Raw genomic sequence first — 21,378 nt, 5'->3', positions numbered from 1 at the left:
AAATATAGAATGTACCCATTTGACAACACCAAATTTAAATATAACTGAGGGGAGGGTGATTTCTAAATAATGTGATTATAGGGGTGCCTGGGTGGCTCAGTCGGTTAAGCATCCGACTTCAGCTCAGGTCACGATCTCACGGTCCGTGAGCTCGAGCCCCGCGTCGGGCTCTGGGCTGATGGCTCAGAGCCTGGAGCCTGCTTCCGATTCTGTGTCTCCCTCTCTCTCTGCCCCTCCCCCGTTCATGCTCTGTCTCTCTCTCTCTCTCTCAAAAATAAACAAACGTTTAAAAATAAATAAATAAATAAATAAATAATGTGATTATAACAATGAAGCTTTGCTTTATTTCCACATTTTCACTTCTAAAAAACAAACTAATTTATCTTTTAAATTTTTTTAAATGCTTATTTATTTTTGAGAGAGAGAGAGAGAGAGAGAGAGAGCATGCAAGCAGGGGAGGGGCAGAGAGAGAGGGAGACACAGAATCCGAAGCAGGCTCCAGGCTCTGAGCTGTCAGCACAGAGCCCGATGTGGGGCTCAAACCCATAAACTGCAATATCATGACTTGAGCCAAAGTCAGACACTCAACTGACTGGGCCACCCAGGCACCCTACCAGTTTATTTTTTTAACTTAAAAATTAAGGAAATGTTTACCTAATGAATATCGATAGTTTCTTAGATGTTATATTTTTATTTTGTAATGTTTGTGTTCTCAGGCCTTTGAAAATCAGAATAACTTAGTTTCATTATGATGAGATCTTACACGTGTAAGTCATTTTTTATTTATTTATTTATTTATTTATTTATTTATTTATTTATTTATTTTGAGAGGGAGAGAGACTGCACACAAATGGAGGAGGAGCAGAGAGAGAGAGAGAGAGAGGGAGGAGGATCCCAAGTAGGCTCTGCACGTTAGCACAGAGCCCAAGGCAGGGCTCGATCTCACCACCGTGAGATCATGACCTGAGCCGAAATCAAGAGTCAGACAGTTAACCGAATAAATCACCCAGGCGCCCCTCTTTTTCTTTTTTAAGTGAAGTCCAACCAGTCACAGGATAATGAGTTTCAGTCTCCTTTTTGATTGACCTAAGGTTGGTGATTGCATATCTTCTTCAGCAAGCCAAAGTATTGAGGTTTCCTAAATCCCTAGGCCTCCTCCTCTTCTCTTCTACTTGAATTCTCCCACTTAGCCTGGAAGCAAACAACAGCTTGAGAGAAGCTGTTGAGAGACAGGCAACCATGGGAGAACTCTACACACAATCCCAAAAATAAAAGCTCCTTTTTTATCTTCCCTTAGAATATCGTGGCAAAGAAAATGCCACTGCTGCATCCTAGTGCATTTCTTTGAGAAACAGTCATACCTTTCAATTCACTTCAACAGTTATTTACTAAGTGCCCATCACCAGGGGAGGATCCAGGCCTTATGCTAGTACTGTAGTTACAATAAGCACAACTTGTGACACTCTGTTCCTTAAAAGTTAGCGGTACTCAAGAGGCCTCTCCTTCACTCATAGAACAAAGACAGCTTTGCTCCATTATAGGCAACTCATGTCCTAGGATGTTTCATAAGCCCCAAGTTGGTCTCAACGAGTCCTTGGTGTTTTCCCAACAGTACATAGTGCACGGAAACAGTGTTGGCCTCAGTTTATACATGAGATTTAAACAGTTTCAGCCTCAGTTTACACATGAGATTTTAACAAAAGTGAATTAAAAGAAAATCATCCTATTAAAAATAATTCATCATGCATGAGAAGTCATTTGCTTTATTTATATAAATGACAGTTGCAAGAAGGGTATAAATTAGATATAATTTTATAAACTGGAAGACAGGATACTGACATCCAGACATCATTCTTGTAATGGTCAGTTATATATTCAATATAATAAAAATGTAGAATGTTACAAATATCCACATTTGAGGATTATAAAAAAGAAAGCAAAGATAAGAATTCTGCTGGCCCACTCAGTAACCCACAAGATTTATGTAACAGTTCCCACAAACCGATCTCAGAAACAGAACAATGTTACATTTTCTATGAACACAAACAGTTAAGTACTAGGGATAGTGCTTTATATAATATTGTTTGAGGCAATCTTCATAGGAAATACGATCAAGACTCATAATGGCACAAACGTGATAGGACTTACATTCCCCATTGCAAATTGCACTGCTGTCATAACTCACAAAGAAGTAATTATAGTATTTGATAAACTGCTCACTGTCCAGGACTGCAAATTGCTTAGCTAATGCATACAAACTTTTTGGCTGCAAATCTTCAATGTCATAGGTCTGAGTCAGCATATATTCCAGCTTCCAATCGGATTCTCCCTTTAGATTTGCATCTGTCAGGTTCAAATAATACTGCAACATATCCTATAGCAAAAACAGTCACAAACCCTGGTTCATTCTCTGCCATAGAAAGTACTGCACAGGAAGAAGCGTCCTTATTAGGATTTATGTGACATTCTTAATTTAAAGTTGTAGTCATTTAGAAAAAAGTGAGAACTGTTTTGGTTTGCTTTTTTTTTTTTTAAGGAATTCCAGTAGACAAATCTGTATTACTTTTTTTCATTTTAAAAACAATGAAGGAACATATTCTAAACTACACAGAGAGATGTACAAAATACAAAGCTTTGGATTCACACACCTCAGAAGTAACCACTGCTAATAGTTACATATAAATCAGTGTTGTGCTGGAGGTGGCTGGTACCAGCTCACAGAGCCAATTATCAAATTTTTAGGAATCTCGACACTATAATTAAAGTGTTGTTTTTTCCCCCCAGTGAACAACTTGTTAAACATTTATCATCACTCCAGTGTATGTCAAGACATAAGTTGTTCTAGACATTATGTACAAAACAAATATAATTATTTAGAATATGTATACCCTATTTACTATCTCTTGGCTTTTTCAAAAAATTAAGCTATACTATGTATACACTGTTTTGCACTTTTAAAAATAATTAGTGCTATATCAGGGCATCTTTCCATGTCAGTATGTGTATATACATACACACATACATACATATACACATACACACGTATATGTACATGTATACATATATAATATATATATATATGTGTGTGTGCGTGTGTGTGTATGATGCTCAGATCCAAAAATAGGCAACTAATAGTTGTATAAAGAATTCAGTCAATTGTTTTATTTCCTCGTTTAATCAAATGTTTGCAAATTAAATCTGATTTCCCTTGCCTTATTTTCTTCATAAAAACATGCTCTAAGGGACAAGTGAGCTACCTCTTACTAAGCTTATTTAGGGAAAAAAATGCATTTACATCAATAGAGACTTTAATTGAAAATTCTTTTCAAATGATATTAATTAAAAGGGGCAGTACTTATAAGCAAAAAGCCCAGCCCTTCAATGTTAAATTGGTCTAAAATCTAGTCGTGTACAAGCTCCAGAGAACTTTTGTCTCAAAGATAAATGTCCAACTCATTTTTATTTACAAAAAAATCGCTGCCAACATGTATTGAGTTCTTACTATAAGCCAAGTATTTTTCTAAGTGCTTTACACATATTTGTTCATGTAATCCTCACAGCAATTCTGTGAAGTCAGTAATACTTAGTTTAATCCTCATTTTAAAGAGGAACAGACTGGAAATACATAAGGAAATTTGATAAAAGAATGCTTGGGGGAGTATGGTTTCGGAGTCTACAGTCACCTTCACAGCTATGTTCTAGAGAAGAGTAATTAATAAATATGGCTTAGTGAAAAGTTTCAGTATGTGTACAAGTCCCCAAATCAGGCCCTGCCCAATGTACTGAACAAATGTCAAGTCCTTAGAAGGACAGAAACAACCTCCCAAAGGCTGATCTCATAATGCCCATACTGAGAAAGTGCTGACCAGCCAAATATAAAAAGAAGACAGACATCATGAGATTTCAACATAGAAACAACGTACATAGTTAAGCTGAAAACATTCAACTAAACTATTGAAAACTATAAAGACATGCATAAATGTGGGGGCAATTCCAAAACTGTGCCAACTTACCAATAGTTTATAATCATGAGGATCATATTGAAATAGTCTGACGCCAGGATTGTTGGTCAGTTTTTCTGCAACACTCTTCACTGGGGTAACAGCAGGAGCCACAAACAAAGAATTTACCGGTCCTCCTGGACAAAACATATGTACATAAACATATTTTTTAATTGAGTTTATCTTTACTAAAAATATAAACAAATGCAAGATTAAGAGATTAACAGACATAACAGCCAAATGATGTATGATCCTTGATGAATCCTGACTTGAAACAACTATAAAGGGACACTTTTGAGAAAATAGAGGAATTTTTATTATGGATTGGTATTAGATGATACTGAAAAATTACTGTTGCTCTTGTTAGGTAGGTAAGTGAATCGTATTAGTATGTAAATTATATAATTAGCCATGTAGTTAATGACAACTGACCAAATGACAATTAAATTATGTGAATTAGCCATATATTTTAGCAATGTATACAGTAGCATGTAGGCTAAAATGGATCTAATGTTTGAGATTTACTTTCAAATACTTGAGAAAAAGAAAAAAGAATAAAGAAGTGAATAGGTAAAGCAAATGTGGCAAAATCCTGATAGATGTTAAATATAAGTGATGGTATGTGGGCGGGGGGGGGGCGTTGTTTAATTATTCTCTTTTAGGTGTATTTGAAAATTTTCATAATAACAAAATCTAAGTTATCACAGGTATACACACACACATACACACAAATACAAAACTAGTTTGTTCTGTACATCTACCTAAAACAATATGCCAATAATTACATAATAAGAACCTAATTGGGGTCACCATGCTTTTATACCTATCTATTACAGGAATGAATTTCTGAGTAAAAAAGCTATCAAATGCTGAAAAATGGTCATTTTTTACCAAGCCTACTTTTTGTAGGTGAAAGAGGTAAAGCATTTTGAAAATTTTCCCCAATTGCTGAAAAAAATAAATACTGATTTTTTTTTCCTGGCTGACTATTCTAAAATAAGAACGCTTATTTGATTAACTCCCCGTTTCCTGTCCTCGTGAGGAGGTCATCTTTAAAAATAGGTAATCATTGTTTTGTTTGATGCTGAGATTCTCCTATTCTTATCTTTTAATTCTGAGTAGATGACAATGTTGATTATCCCTTAAAATTAAGTGTTTGATCTATTTTAAACCAGTGGTGAATTCTGCTTTTCAAATTCTGAGAAGTAAAACAAGTCATATAAAAAGACACTTGAGTCTAGGAAGTAAATAATGAACAGCAGCATTTCTCTAAACTTGAGAATCTAAAAGAAAAGTTGAGTGAGCTAAGGGTTTCAGAGCCTTTTTTGTTGATAGCTATCAAATGCTGGTGGCCCCATGGAGCAAATAGGGAGACACCCAACTGCAGGCCTAAATAGGAAATCAACACTTGCCTTACAAACACAGAAGATATTCAGAAAAATCTGGTGCTGGCAGGTTGATTTAATGAAACTTGTAATTTACTGGTTCAGTAAAAATTACTGGATATTCACTGCTTTGCTCTAGCATCTTGGATTGGGAAGATGCACACAGAACAGCATATTACCTTTTTTATCAGAAAGCACCATAATACTATCTCTGTGAGTGTGTCCATAAAATTGTCCTGCAATGACATTGCTGTATCTTCTAAAAATATCTATCAATTTCTCATTATACAATTCTCTCATTGCTGTGATGTTCCTTGAATGGGGCACATATCCTACTGGGATATGTGCTATGATGTACACCTGGAGAAAGAAACATAATGAGGACTGATGAGAATCTTTTTGCACGTGTATCATAACCAAATGACATTTAGATATCCAAGATTAAAAGTACTGTATATTAATTAAAATTTAGAAAGCAAATATACCATCTCTCCTATTACCAAAAAAAAAAAAAACGATGAAATTATAAAACTATTAGTATCATTCTACTTGCATTTGACTCACTTAAATTACACTGTTGATGATATATAGTAACTGTGATCTTGGTCACAATTTTTTTTTAATCAACAGATGTCAATCAGTCATCAAAGCATTAAAAGCAAAGCAAAATAAAACAAACACAGCAGATTTAATTAAACCATAAGGTGTTTCATGTGAAAACATCTTCAAATTTTAATATCTTTATTAATAGCTGACCCCACTTGAGTTAATAAATACACAAATTTAGCCCCTGTTTATCCCCAGATGATTTTAGTCTCTGGGATCTACCTTCTCCTTATTTTGCTGAGAGGTGTTCAGTGTCTTTTCTAGCCATTCAAACTGATTTGCTGGGTCAGTCTGATTCAGAGTCATGATATTTGGGCCGTAGTACAAGTTTGTGTTTAGACTGATGATCCTAAGGTTCAGATTAGGTGAAACTTTCTGTGAATAAAAGCCACCTACAAAAACAAATTTAAGACACACTCTAGAAAAACACGTACACAGATTCACAGTGACTATGAAAGCAAACTCTTAATTATGGTTTACAAGCCAGTCAGGAAGGTGATACTTATTTCTCATTATTTAGTTTGTACATACATAGGCTGTCATTAAATAAGAATCACTTACTGAAAACCGACTGTGTGCCAGATCCAGTGGTGGGACTTCCACATACTGACCTACCAACAGTTGTATCCGATATTCAGATGAAAATGATATTGGCACTAGGTCATGAGGTGTCAAATTTTAGAAAAGAAACATTAATGCATCAACTCCTACTTTTGCATGTTTGGGGAGTTAAGATGAGAGATATAGTGAAGTACAAAATGCAAAAGTAGGAACACACGTGGACCGTGCCAAAGACTACTATGGGAGAGATGTCAGATAAACCAGACCTGCTACAGTCTTAGTAGCAATGAGACTTAAAGGCAAAATCGCCCTCACACCTGTGAGCCAGTGGTGGTAACACCCAAGGGTCTGCTGCAGTGGTACTTTTGGAGCTAGCACCTGATCTTGGACCTGCTCTCTTTGCCCTGGGCCCACTCACCATCCATGCCTCTCCACAGCTTTCAAACATGACTTACAGCCTCCAAAGAAATGGGCACATCCAGAATGAACACACCCAAGCAAACATTAAAGATCTTAGTCTGAACAACATGAATAAAAACAGAGACAAAATAAGGATGAATAAATCTTTCACTTACCTTTCCTTAAAGTATGAATAGCTTCTTCGTCCAACCAGGGCTCCCAGAGATTTGCTACTGCATTGTACACCTTGCTGGTGACTACAGGCAGTTGATCCTGGCCACAAACAATACAATCCACCATTGAAACTTTAAAGATACATAGATTAACTAATTTAAACATTACTTGAGCATTTCCTACTATATGAGACATCTGGAGAGGCAAGGATGAGTACTAGATAGGCTTCATCTTCAAGGAATGTATAACTTCGTTAAAGAGACAAAAAAAATACAATCAATCACCTGTCAGACAATGTGCCAGGTGCCATCATAGAGGTTCTAGCAGGGTAGAAGCATGAATAATCGAGTCCAGCCCAGAGAGTCAGGGGGGGGAAAGTGAAGAAAGCACATCAACCTGCCCTTGAATAATGATTTCATCATGTTGGCAAGAAAGGGCATCAAAGTAAAGACAATGGCCCGGACACCAACACTCACAGTGCTATACACAGAGAAAAGCACTTGTGCCACGTGGCCAGGATATAGGACGGATATGGGAGTGTGCTCATTAAAGAGAAACAGAGGCAGGTGTGAGCCTGAACACACAGGGCCTGGAACAGCTCATTGAGAGAATGGAGAAAATTTCATGATTTTAGAATTAAACAAAGTCTTCTGAAATGTTCACACCAGTATAAAGCTTTTGAACTTTCTGAATGAAGACTGACAACCACATGCTTTTGATTTGGAGAAGTCTCTTTATATGAACATGTTTTGATTTTTTGTAAGCAATGTGTACATAAAACATTTTTATTTTCATAAAGTATTTTTATCATCCTATTTTATCACATTATAATAAAGGATCTTAGCTCTGCGGGGCACCTGGGTGGCTCAGTCGGTTAAACGTCCAACTTCAGCTCAGGTCATGATCTCACGGTTCGTGAGTTCGAACCCGGTGTCGGGCTCTGTGCTGACAGCCGAGAGCCTGAAGCCTGCTTCGCATTCTGTCTCCCTCTCTCTGTGCCCCTCCCCCTGCTCATGCTCACAATCTGTCTCTGTCAAAAATAAATAAACTTAAAAAAAAATTTTTTAAGGATCTTTAAGGAAGAAAAAAATACCCAAAACTTTAAGAAAGTATATACTGAGGGACACCTGGGTGTTTCAGTCAGTTGCGTGAACTAGCCCTGACTTTGATTCAGGTCATGATCTCACAGTTGTGAGACTGAGTCCTGTGTCGGGCTCCATGCCCATCATGGAGCCTGCTTGGGATTTTCTCTCCCTCTCTCTGCCTCTCTCTCTCTTTCTCTCTCTCGATATCTCTAATAATAAAAATAAAATAATAATAATAATAATTTTAAATTTAAAATAAATTAAAAAAAAGAAAGTGCATACTGAATAAAAATCCAAAAATCACTTGTGAAATTACATAATTATTCCTATTTTCTTGTTTTAAAAATTATATTAATAAACAGAAGCCATTTCCTTCACACTCCTCCTTTTCTTCTGTATATTAGTGACATAGATCTATTTCTTAAAGTAATTTTCCCATCAGCACTAGTTAAAATGCTTAGTTATTTTCCAAGATGACACCCAAGTCACATTAGTTCCTAATACATATGCCTAATACACGATGAAAACAGAAGTACATTCAGGGAAAGTAATAACTAAATGACTTGTTCTAACTAGAACTATTAGTATATTTTTAATTTGTGTCAGATATCAGACTCCTCTGTCTGAAAATTATACTGAATACTAAAAATTATGACTTATAGGCCAACCCAGATTCTGATTAAAACTTGGTCACATGATCATCATCAAAAATCTGAAAGTGTTAGCCATGTGTATCCCAAAGTATTGGGATAGATGCCAAAATACTGGAATGGTCATATGAAATCTTAAAATTATATATAATTACTGTAGAGTTTTCTCTCAATTTTAGTTATGAGAAATGTGAGCATCAGAGAAGTTAGATGATTCATTCAGGGACAGCTGGTCAGTTCCTGGGTTGGTCTAAATTCCAGGTCTTTCCAGTGTCACTCCTATGTCCAATTATTAATTGTACGATGCCATCATCTCAATACTCTTTGGCTGTGACATGTGCAGTGCCGAGAAATGAGGTATAATGGGAAGTGACCCACCCATAAGTTTGGTGGCGCCAGTCTTGCCAGTGTAGGAGTAAATGAGGACCCTGGCCCAGACTGCCTCCTTGGGCGGCAACTGGAAGGAGTCCCTAGGCTGCCCACACTAATATCTACTTCTGATGTAATGGGTGGGGACATGCATCTACATATGCATGTTTAGGTAGTTATGTTTATGTGTATGTTTATGAGATTTTAATGGAGAAATAATACTTATTAAAGTATCTGCTTGATTTGTTACTAACAGTTTTGTTACTAACATTCACCAGAATTCCATCTCGGCTAACAGTCTGTAGGAGATTTTGTTGTGGGGCTTTCATGTTACATTGACATTCCTGAAACTGGCGTGGAAGGGTGGAAGCAGAATAATACAAAGAAGATTTTCAGATATAAAGTCACAAGCTAGAAAGACAAAAAAAATTAACTCTTTAAAGTATACGGGCTGCCCAATTTACCCTAGTTATACATACGATAGGATATATTTTAGAATTTGTATATTATCTATATCTGTGAATCACTATAAGATTTGACTTCACAAAGACAGAAATAAAAGTAAAATAAAACAAATCCCCAAAGGAGTTAGGGAAAACGTATCCCACATGTTGCTGCTTACTGCTCCAATAACTACCACTCCACTTATTGAGGGCATCATATGTACCAGGTAGAAAGCTACGCCCTATTCATGTAATATCACTAATTCTCACGGAAACTTCTGAGGGTGGGTGTTATTGCTCCTATTTACAAATGAGTGACTTATGGGTCAAGGACATTAAGTGAATTATCCAAGTTGGCCAAGCTATCAGGAGCAGGGCAGGATAAGGCTTTACATTCTAGTAAATACAACTCTAAACCCCACATGTTCTCCACTATGTCAATCTGTCACCTAAAGCATATAAAAAACAATGTGGGTAGCTCCTGGTTTCTAGAGATTGTTCATCCCCAAGCATCTTTCCTGTGTGGTCTCACATCTCAATAGTAACAAAGTTGACCACTGGTTTAGAGGATGACTCACAAAGACTAACACATTGTTCATCTCAAGCCCAGAGGCCAGTGCCAAAAAGTTACTTGAAACAAGTTCATCCTAGAGTACAACGTCTCAAAATCCCTGTATTTAGGTGATCAAAATGCTCACTAAGCATTCTTGTGGCCTGAGATGGAAAAGATATTCTAAGCAAGAAGATAAATCTAGACAGAGAGGCATGAAAGTAAATATTGTGTTCAGGAATACTGAGTATGTTAATCTGGCAAGAACAAGGGATGTATGCAAGAATGTTAGTCTAATTGAACACAAAAGATCCAGGATGTGGGCTCTATCACTACACGATTGTGACCACTTGAACAAGCAACTTGACATTTTGGGGACTCAGTTTTCTCATCCATAAAATGAAGAGTTGATCTAGACTAAGGGTCACCAAACTTTTCCTATACAGGGCCAAATAATAAATATTTTAAGCTTATGGGCCATATGGTCTCTCTTACCACAATTCTACTCTGCTGTTCTAGTGCAAAATCAGAAATCAGCCACAGGCAATACAGAAAGAATAGCCATGGCTCTGTTCTAATAAAACTTTATTAACAAAAGCAAGTGGTAGGCCAAATTTGGACCACAGGTCATAGTGTGTCAAGTCCTGGACTAAAACACTAAAACTCTGAGATATCTTGAATCTGTCCAAATCTAAGATTCTACACTAGTATAACAGGACCCTCCAGCCAGGGCTAGTATCCGACCGTTATGCACAGGCTATTTAACAAACCGCCACACTGATAGGTTAAGGCCTGAGCTTATCGGTCATCAAATATTCTAAACACAATCTCTGTCTTGAGTGGTATCTTAATTAGATAAACTGGGCCCAAACAGGAACTACCCTCTTTGGTTCTTATGACAGTTTGTTATGATCAGAGCGTGGGGAGCTTGGTCTGCCTAAGAGAAGTTCTGAAAAATGTAAACATTTGTCAATATCAACCTTCCTTGCCAACCTTTATCATAAAATGTGAATGAACAACACTGTTATTCAAAAGAAAGTAGAAACTGAGGAAGATTATGAGGGAAAACAAGAATCAATAATCCACAAACTAGGCAATTTGCTTCCAAAACTCACTATGGACATATCTTTTTATGGATTAGGGAGAATCACTTTAAAGTCCCCAAATCACTTGTCTTACCTTCTTCAGTGGTTATTAACAGTGCACTCTACCTCCATGAGCCCCACTCCCACGTCTTATCATCAGCTAGTTATTGTCAGAATTTTGACAGTACTAATGGGAAAATTCCTTGAAACACTTTTGGAGTTTACATCAAATTTACCTGTGGCCAATAGTCATGATTACCCAGTGCAGGGAAAACCTGGAGATTTGGAAAGACACTCTGGATGGTGGTTGTCATATTAGCAATCACATTTATGACTGAGTCTGTTGAGAGTTCATGCACAGGAACGTGAGGTGGGCTATCCCTGCAAAGGAAACAGAATCATAGCAAAATCAACTTCTGTAAAAAGTCACTAGACATGCATGATGCCTGGTTGTATTATCATTGCACACTTCCACGATAAAACAACAGATGATTATTAAAAGAGCTGATAAACGACTCTTCATTTATCTTTCTCCCACAGAGTATCCCATTTTAAAAACTGTGTGATACAACAGATAAGCAGGAAATCTCAGCCTATTACACTGCTTGACTGAAGATTTGTGAGAGGCAAATAGTTGAGCAATTAAAAGCACAGATTCCAGAGCTAAAATGCCTGGATTCAAATTCCAGCTTTGCCATTTACTAGCTGTGTACACTTGAACAAGTTACTTAGATGCCCAGCCTTCATTTCTTCATCTGTAAAATGGGGATAATAATATCAAATGCAAATGTTAAATGAGGTATAATTTAAACATTAGTTAAATAGCACCGGTCATTACTGCAGGCATAGGGAATACAAACCTTATCACTCTGTCATCATGACAGACAGAATTAATTAATTATGCCACCAGAAGATAATGTTTACAAAATTGCTATTCTCTACCTCTGCCCTTTGCCCACTTGTGCCCTCTCTCTCTCTCAAAAAAAAAAAAAAAAACCAGAAACAAAAACAAAACAAAACCTAATTAATTAATATTCGTAGGAATTCAGCATTCTAATGAAGCTTAGGTCACTGTAGATAAATATTGAGCAACTAACAGTATTTATATACTCACTTACCCTGTCCATATCATGAAAGATGCTTCTTGTCCTGAATTTTTAATGAAATCAAATGCTGACAAAATAAGGTGATATGGAGAATCACACAGAACATCTCCAAAAGGACCAGGATTGGAGGCATTTACGCCTTTAGATGAAGCACACACTTTGGTGTGGTCATCTGTGATGTGGTAAGTAGGGTCTAAGTGTAAATCAGTCACATGCCAAAACTGTCCTGTTGATTAGAAAAGAAATGGTGTTAAATCTACTTCCCTTTAGGTATTCCCATACACATATTTACAGTAAGACTGGAGACAGTTACTCCTCCCTGTGATGGAGTAAAACCCTAGTAATTTAAATGTTCATTTGCTCTGAAAGTAAATACAATACTTTCCTGTCAGTAGATGAGGATCCCAAAGATAGTGGGAAGAATTTACCAAAATTTACTATTTACATGGGTCAGAACTGATGAGCTCACTGACGGCGTGCCTACGTAAAAAAGACTATGTAACAAACGTAAACTGCATAATGAAATACAGGGAGACATACTTCAGATGGGTCAATAATAATATTGTGTATTAATAGTATGTTTCCTTCCTTGCAGAATTTATGGTTTTAGAATTTATTTATGTGCTTCTTGTGGAAAAACTAACATAGAAACATGATGTGGTCTGTTTGGGTTACAGAGTGGATAGATTGCAAAACCAGAAACTAAATCTCACTCCTAATTTCTTGTAAAACCTGGCCTCTCAACATTAATGGAAAAAGAGTATAAATGTTTAATACTAGCTTTAAACCAAAAGTAGGAATTTCCAGAGGCTCTTAAAAGCTACTAAATATAGGAACATCTTCTAGCATACACTTGTATCAAATGTTGATAATGTTAAGGAAAGCATTTGTTAAAGAGGATGCTTCCATTCGGTTTTCAGTGAGAAACCTGGAACCCATTGGATACCATGGGAAAGATTCTTTAATTAAAGGAAATAGTAGTACTAATATTCAGAGTAGTGTCTCTCTTTATTAAGCATTTGTGCCAGGCATTATAATAAAGAAACTAAATATACTATGCCATTTTATTCTCGAAACCACTCTCTTGAAGTAGGAATCACTGTTCTCATTTTAGAGGGGAGAAATGAAAGCTGGGTCCATTAGGAAATCTGCTCAGGTATACACAGCTAACAAACAGCACAGTCAGAATCTGAGCCCCACTTCGAAAGGCCCTCCAGCTTGTGTATACATAAGTTACATATATCTTCTATGATTTTGCTGCCTTCTCATATGCAATTAATAAATTATTTTATTATTGAGGCTTTTCACACTTTGAATTTGGAGTTTACTCTGATTATGACTAGTTTATATCAGAAATGACATAGCAGCACATACTACACCAGAAACATGGAGCAAACAAGTAGAATGCAAACTTTTATCTACCTATACAAAGATGATAAAAGCTATGTATGTATATGAGCAAACACCTGAATAGGACCCAAAGCTGGGATAAGAAAGTAAAAAACTGAAAACCGTTAATTTGTTAGGGTGGAAACGTTAAGTTATATTTGGGTTGTTTTTTCTCCACAACATTATTATGATTTTACAACATATTTAAGTTCACAGCTAAGACATGGTAGACAAGAGATCCAGAAGAAAGTAGACATAAAACAGTCTTTATGATCAATTACTTTGTATCTTATCCCCATTTGAAAATACATGCCAAGAGTAATTTATTTTCTTCTTTAATGCAGAAAATACTCCAGCTTCCATTTCTAGCCCAGACTTACTGTATCCAACACACAAAGTGAGGTTGACAAATAGCTCAGAATCATCCTGGAGGCTGTCCTTCCTTGAGGTATAAATATATAGTGCATCTCAATTTTATTTAAACATGTTTTTAATGATTTGTAGAATATTAAGGTATAATAAGCTATACACAGAACAGTATAGTGTTATGGTTAAGATGGGGAACTCCAGAGTCAGACTACCTGACTTCAAATCCAAGCTCTATTTATTAATCTAGCTGTGTGATCCTGGCTTGTTTTATCTGCAAAATGGAAAGAATATTACTGCCTTCTGTATGAAGGTTAAGTGACTTGGTAGAAGTAAAGCTCTTAGAACATACCTGGCATCTAGTAACCTCAGTGTTAGTTATACTGTTAATATTTTGACGGGGCACCTGGGTGGCTCAGTCAGTTAAGTGTCTGACTTCAGCTCAGGTCATGATCTCATGGTTCGTGAGTTCAAGCCCCACGTTGGGCTCTGTGCTGACAGCTCAGAGCCTGAAGCCTGCTTCAGATTCTGTGTCTCCCTCTCTCTCTCTCTCTCTCTCTCTCTCTCTCTGTCCCTCCCCTGCTCATGCTCTCTCTCTCACAAAAATAAATAAACATTTAAAAAAAAAAGTTACACTGTTTTTATTTTGTAACCCTAAGCCTGAATTTGAGATTGAACTTCTTCATTTCCAAGTTAACACTTAAAATTTATCAGGTACTTACTGTAAGTTTATTGCCTTTTTTAATGTTTTACATGTATTAACTCATCATTATTTTCATTTTAAAGATAAGGACACAGAGATTAAGTCCAAGTCACATGTGTCATACACAACAGAGTCAAGATAGAGATTCAGGAAGTCTGATTCCGGATTCCATGTTGCTCTTAACCACTGTATCACTTGCCTCTATGTGTGCTCACATTCAACTGTCCTTCCGTGTCACTCGCCTCACATAAAATACATAACACCTACATGAGATACTGTGACAATTAAGGGACATGAGATAATAAGTATACTAAAATTTTATAAACCAAAACTGGAAACACATTAAGAATACATCTCCAGTACCTAGATTTGTATGTCCTCAGCATCTAGAACATGACCTATAGTAGGCCCTCAGTAAACATTCCTTAATGAGGCACAGGCAGATTTCAGGATTTCCTCAAGATCACATGGTGACTCATTAATGAGAGCTGAACTAGAACCAGTCCCTCCAGACTCCCAGTCTAGCACTCCTTCCACTACACTGCACCACCAGACAGATAAGTGAGGAGGTAATTATTTAGATGCACTGAAGAAAGTCTTTAAATAGAAGCCAAGAGTTCTGACAGGTTCTTAACCTGGGATTTATGAATAATGAACCTCTGGAGGCCTTACCTTCCACTTCTAATTAAATTATATATAAAGTGCTCTGTGTGTGTGTGTGTGTGTGTGTGTGTGTGTGTGTGTGTGTGTGTCTAAGGCCACAGACCTGGCCTTTGGCCAAGCCCTACTCCACTACAGATTCTTTGATTTGTGGTCCAAAGTTCATTTCACCACACAATGATTTCTTTCTTGTTCTGCAGATAACCTTTAAGAAGATTTCCACAAATGTATGTGTGTATACATGTGTGTGTTGTTAATATACCTAGATAAATGCTCAACATTATATACCAAAAAACTTATGGTTTAGCTAAAAAAAAATTGTAATCTATCCTAAAAAAAACTAGTAAACAATAATTCAGATGTTTGGACACATCTGAATTGTTTAAAATAGGTATTTTTGGTTTTTTGTTTATAATGTCAGTTCCTACCAAATACCTCAGCAGGCCTTGACCTACTAACTCTAATCAGAGATGTGGACAAACACACCCAGGTGAAGTCTCCTGGGTTGTTGTCCTCTGACCACTGAGACTTGACAGAACAGAAAGTTGAGACTGGGAATTTACACACACACACACACACACACACACACACACAGGCCAGTTATGGTGAGTGTTATAAAGGAAGCATTTCCGGATGGGGTCAGGTGAAGAGAGAGAGTGTCACATCAAGTAGAAAACATGTAAAATAATATAGCCAATGCGAAACTGCTGAGTCAACACTTCAGCCAGTCTCTGAACCCCATCCCTTCCTCCTCCCTAAGTGACTCAGCCTTCTAGTTTCCATATGAAAACGGGGAGGTGTAAATGGAGCTGCCCTAGACACCACAAAGTTGTTGCTGAGGACTTAAGCAATCAGATCCTTAAAACCAAACAGTAAATTTGCCAATGGGTATTCCCAATGGGTAGCAACCTGGGACATTTTATTTCAAAATCCTGAACAGTCACCTAACTAAAGAAAAACAACACAAGCTTCAATAAAAGCAGAAACCAACATACATAAGTATTTGGGGATGATTTCTCGTTATGACCGACAGTTAAGAAACCAGATTCACAGTTCTTGCTTTCAACCTGACAGCTGAGTCACGAGAACTTGGCTCTCACGCAAAGAGGAGGTATTTTTTTCAGAGCATTTCCAGAGCCTTGTGAGAAAGCAAAAGCGTCAGAGAACAGCACCAAGCACTGTGCTAAGTTTCAGAGGCGGCTAAGTCCCCAAACACAGAACAGAATTCCACCTATCAAAATTCCCCCCCTCTAAAGAACAGAACAATTCTTTTCAAAGGGTGTCAGGCAGGTGGGGTTACCTTGACCTTTGAAAGGGAAGGCTCAAAAGGCACCCTAAAATCTAAAATTTGTTTAACAAGTTGTTGGGTCCCAATTCTGAGTTTCATATTCCATAGGTCTGGAGTGGGCTGAAAACCTGCATTTCTAAGAAGTTTGGGTGACGCTGATGCCGCTGGTCCCAGGCGGACCACAAAAGGGATTGCATTAAACTTGTTAAGTATGATTAAAATTGATCCCGCCCACAGACAGTCCGGTAACATCCAGGTAAAGTGAAATAAAGGCCCCACGAGTTCTAACGTAGACTAAGAGGTGAGTAGCACCGAAACTCTGGCAGGAGGAGTAAGAAGAAAAGGCCAACAAACCCGGCGGGCAGGACAGAAGATACTAGAAGTCCCACTGAAATGTACACCCCTATGGGGAAGAGGAAGCTCCGTACTCCCTGTGCTCTGGGCAGATTCGGGGCCCGTGGGAATGAGGGACATCCAACTTCTAGCTTCGGTTCTGCTTGAGACATGCACATTTCCTTCCTCCCGCCCCCGGAACAAACGCGCAGAGGAACCTAGTCTCCCGCAGCTCCTTGCCGCGCCCCCACTGGCCAAGGGTACTTTCTCCAGCCACCGGGACCTTCCGCTGGTCGCCTGGCGCTCTCCTCCCGCAGTTGCCCTCGCCCTCCCCGCGCCCGGCGCGTCTGGCTCCACTCCCCTCCACTCCCCGGAGCCTCGGCCGCGGCGCACTGCTGCCCCCACGCACTTTTCCAGACTTCGCGCGGGCGCTTTGGCCCGTTGTTCTCGGGCAGCTCCCGGGAGGGAAGGGGTCGCGGACTCACCCACAGCCGGAGCTGAACTCTCGGGCGCCAGGGGCAGGCCGAACCCGGGACTGCCACGCCAGGCGAGCAACAGGCAGCAGACAAGCGCGCCCAGCAGAGCCATCACGGGTCAAAGCCACCGGCCTGGGAGACTGAGGCTGTCTGGCTTGGGGGTGGAGAGAAGGCAGAAGAAGGGTGAGGGTGTAGACGCCCTGCAGTCACGTGCGAGGGCAGATTCCGCAAAAGGTCAGCTCGTTTGACCTTCAGCAACTGTCTAGCGATGATCTGCCCTCTTATGCCTTCCATCAATGACTGGCCAGGGAAGGAATGTGCTTGGGCACACACTTCAAGCAGATCATCTTCCCTAAATGCTGCCTGGCCTTAAACAGATGGGGCTCTGCTGCAGAAGACATGCAGAGAACCTTGAAGCATGAGAATTTGGAGGAGGGCAGCAGAAGTTTTGGATAGCACAGCTATCTCAAAGGGCGGTCCCTGGACTAGAAGCATCAGCACTACCTGGGAATTTTAGTAAGAAATGAAAATTTTTAGGTCCTATTCCAGACCAATTATATCAAAAACTCAGGAAGGAGTGTAAAAATGGTCCAGTAATTTGTGTTTTTAATAGCCCTCCAGGTGATGCTAAAGTGATGGGGATGTTTGAGAACCACTGCTCAAAGACACAGGATTTTAGGGGCTTTTGGGTGGCTCAGTCGGTTGAGTGTCTGACTTCCACTCAGGTCATGATCTCAGGGTTGGTGGGTTTGAGCTGGCAGAGGGCTCTGTGCTGACAGCTCAGAGCCTAGAGCCTGTTGTGGATTCTGTGGCTCCCTCTCTCTCTGCCCCTCCCCTGCTCACACTCTGCCCCTCTCTCCCTCTCTCTCAAAAATAAAAAAACATTTAAAAATTAAAAAAAAAGACACAGGGTCTTGGTTTTTAGTTTGTTTAGGGGGTTTGTTTGTTTGTTTGTTTACACCTGAGTTAGAACGTCTCAGAACTGTGGTTTATGCAGTCCAGAGACACATGACAAGCATAAGTAGAGCCAGTTGCTTTTACTCTCCTAAAGAATTTTTAAAGTTACTTAGTCTGACAATGGGGCCAAGATCCCCAAATTGTTTCAGGTTCTGTGTTTCTTCTCTAACCATTTATGAGGGTGCTGGTCTCTTTAAGATAAAGATGTGGAATTCCTTGGGAGAAAAAAATATCCTGCAGGATGACTAACTTCATAAAAGAGGTCATAAAATGTATTTGTTTCCCATCAGAGGAAACCTTATATTGTATCCTGTGTAATTTAATGGGAAAGTGCCACATGAAAGAGGCTTTGAAATAGTAATCAAGGTGCCTCCATTTTGTTTCATGTACTGCCAGAGTGGTTAAGTCCTGCCTCAGTTTTAGGATAATTGAAAAGCCTTTCTAGAACCAAAATGTTTTCCAATGGTGGACAGAATGGTGTTTGGAATTTCTCAGTCTACAACTTCAAAAGTATGGAGGAAAATGGGCAGGGGGAAAAATGACAGATGAGAGAGAATAACTTTAAGGACAACAAAATAACTTGTGTGTTTCTAACCCAAACATTTTGAATACTAGGAAAATGATTTTTTAAAGTGTAAAAATAGCAATTTTAGCTCTTCTCCCCCAATTTCCAATAAGCTTTACTGGAAGTGAATTGATTGTGAAACAGTCTTCAGTAAGTAAGCATAAACTACCTCCAGCACCTTTTGAAACCTAAAAAATGCTTGAATTCCTTAAAAGACAATGGATAGGAACATCATTCTCCCTTCTACTCCCTCTGCTTTGTTTTCCTTTATACTTACTCTCTCTAGTGCAAAGCTATAGTGCCTCAACATCTGTGGGTTTTCATCTTAACCTTGGACATGAATTTATAGGTCCTCATGGTCCAGATGGAGGAGTCATTTGTTGTGAGGGTGTGTATCTGGGTGAGAGAACACATATGACAGGATGGAAACTGCTCCTTACTCATCATCAGGGGTGCAAGTGTGGATTTCACAAGACCACTTTTAGTCAAGTTCGCAACTTTAAGACCTTGGGATTTCACAAACATTTCTCCAGGGCCTGTTGGTCAAATTGCCTTTGGGCTTGGGAATTTTCCCTTTTCTATTAACTATGTTAAAAACAAAAACAAAAAGGACAAACCAGAAAAGTTAGTACTATTGGTAGGTCAGTATATGAGCTAGAATACTGCTGGAAGAAAAATGATTTGCAACTACCTTGTAAAGATTTAGGAAGCAAAAAATATTTGTTAATTATCTTCCCAGAAAAATATATTTGGTACACCACTGCAACCTTTGATCTTTGTGATTGTCATTGTAATTGTAATTGTTTCTCATTTAGGCCACCCAAAACCCTTCCCATTCTTCACTTGGAGGACAGTTGTTATGGAAATAAATGCCAGCAGGATGTTATTTGGCCTAATAATAGTCAACTGAAGGTGAATCCCTATCCATGGCCTTGTATTCTTAAGAGCAGAGAGGCCAGAACCCTTGCTTCTACAAGCAGAGGCTGGAATCATCAAGAGAAAGCATTCTTCCAACAGAAGCAAAGATGAAGTCTGCCTGAACAATTGGGAGCAAACACTCTCAGTGTTCTGTTTCATGCTTTTTAAGACAAAGGTAGACTCTCTAGTTTTAGGAATGGTCATCTCAGCCAACCTTATCCTGGCATTCAGTACTAATTGTATTCAAATGTTAAATCCTGTAGCTGCACTTTAGTTTCCTCTACTCTTCATTATAGTAATAAAGTAATCCTAAATCCAATAGTCAGATAATAGTTTCATTATGGTGAATTTTGTAAGTTAAAGTAAGTTCCCTCATGCTTATATCTGTAAGTTAATTGGGCGTTGAATTATAGAAATTAACTGAAATCACCTGGTTGATTAAAAATGAATACTACTGGGCGCCTGGGCAGCTCAGTGGTTAAGTGTCCGACTTCAGCTCAGGTCATGATCTCGCGGTCTGTGGATTCGAGCCCCGTGTCAGGCTTGGTGCTGACAGCTCGGAGCCTGGAGCCTGTTTCGGATTCTGTGTTTCCCTCTCTCTCTGACCCTCCCCCGTTCATGCTCTGTCTCTGTCTCAAAAATAAATAAACGTTAAAAAAATGAATACTACCTATTTTTTCCTGAAAAAATATTTACCCTATTTGCCTCGCAGAGGCTAACAGAGGAACGATTTCCTAAGTAGTGATCAGGGAAACTAAAATCTTGTGCTTTTTTGACAATAAATGAAAGGGAAAATCACAAGGTTTGCAGTTCTCAGTATTATTCACTAATCATGAGAACATGGACAGGTAAATCTGATATTCAATTTCCTCATCAGTAAAGTAAAAATAACAGTATCTGCCTTACCTGCTTCACATTGTTGGTTTGGGAAAATGGATAAAATGCATTTAATAAATGATGAAATATAAAATAACATTTGTTTGTTTCTACTTACAAAGGCAAACCCTAGCCAGTTACAAATAGGTATTTACTTTCCCTTGGGTAACTCAGTTTCAACAACTGCAACACACACACACACACACACACACACACACACACACACACACAAAGGAATTCGGGGGCACCTGGGTGGCTCAGTCAGTTGGGCAGCTGACTTTGGCTCAGGTCATGATCTCACAGCTTGTGAGTTCAAGCCCCACAGGCCCCACGTAGGGCTCTGTGCTGATTTAGAGCCTGGATCCTGCTTCGGATTCTGTCTCCCTCTCTCTCTGCCCCTTCCCATTCACACTCTGTCTCTCTCTCTCTGTCT

The 21,378-nt window shown here is 38.6% G+C and overlaps 1 protein-coding gene across 2 annotated transcripts; it reads right to left on the bottom strand.

Moving 5' to 3' along the window:
- Positions 1-1,851: 1,851 nt before the first annotated feature.
- On the bottom strand, positions 1,852-17,788 carry SMPDL3A (sphingomyelin phosphodiesterase acid like 3A). Of its 2 annotated transcripts, XM_042937397.1 has the most exons (8): positions 17,639-17,788; positions 12,427-12,640; positions 11,545-11,689; positions 7,129-7,225; positions 6,215-6,384; positions 5,566-5,746; positions 4,014-4,138; positions 1,852-2,374 (listed from the first exon to the last, which is right to left on the bottom strand). In XM_042937397.1, exons 1-8 carry the CDS (start codon positions 17,739-17,741, stop codon positions 2,057-2,059), a joined length of 1,353 nt encoding a protein of 450 aa, XP_042793331.1. In that variant the 5' UTR covers positions 17,742-17,788; the 3' UTR covers positions 1,852-2,056. The 2 variants fall into 2 exon arrangements, with proteins under 2 accessions (XP_042793331.1, XP_042793332.1); XM_042937398.1 differs by lacking the exon at positions 12,427-12,640 and having other exon boundaries at positions 17,639-17,659.
- Positions 17,789-21,378: the final 3,590 nt, after the last annotated feature.

The sequence above is a fragment of the Panthera leo genome, chromosome B2, assembly GCF_018350215.1.
Source record: "Panthera leo isolate Ple1 chromosome B2, P.leo_Ple1_pat1.1, whole genome shotgun sequence".
In the NCBI taxonomy this organism is placed as follows: Eukaryota; Metazoa; Chordata; class Mammalia; order Carnivora; family Felidae; genus Panthera; species Panthera leo.
The sequence above is the reverse complement of the archived record's forward strand: the minus strand, read 5'-3'. Positions and strand labels throughout refer to the sequence as shown.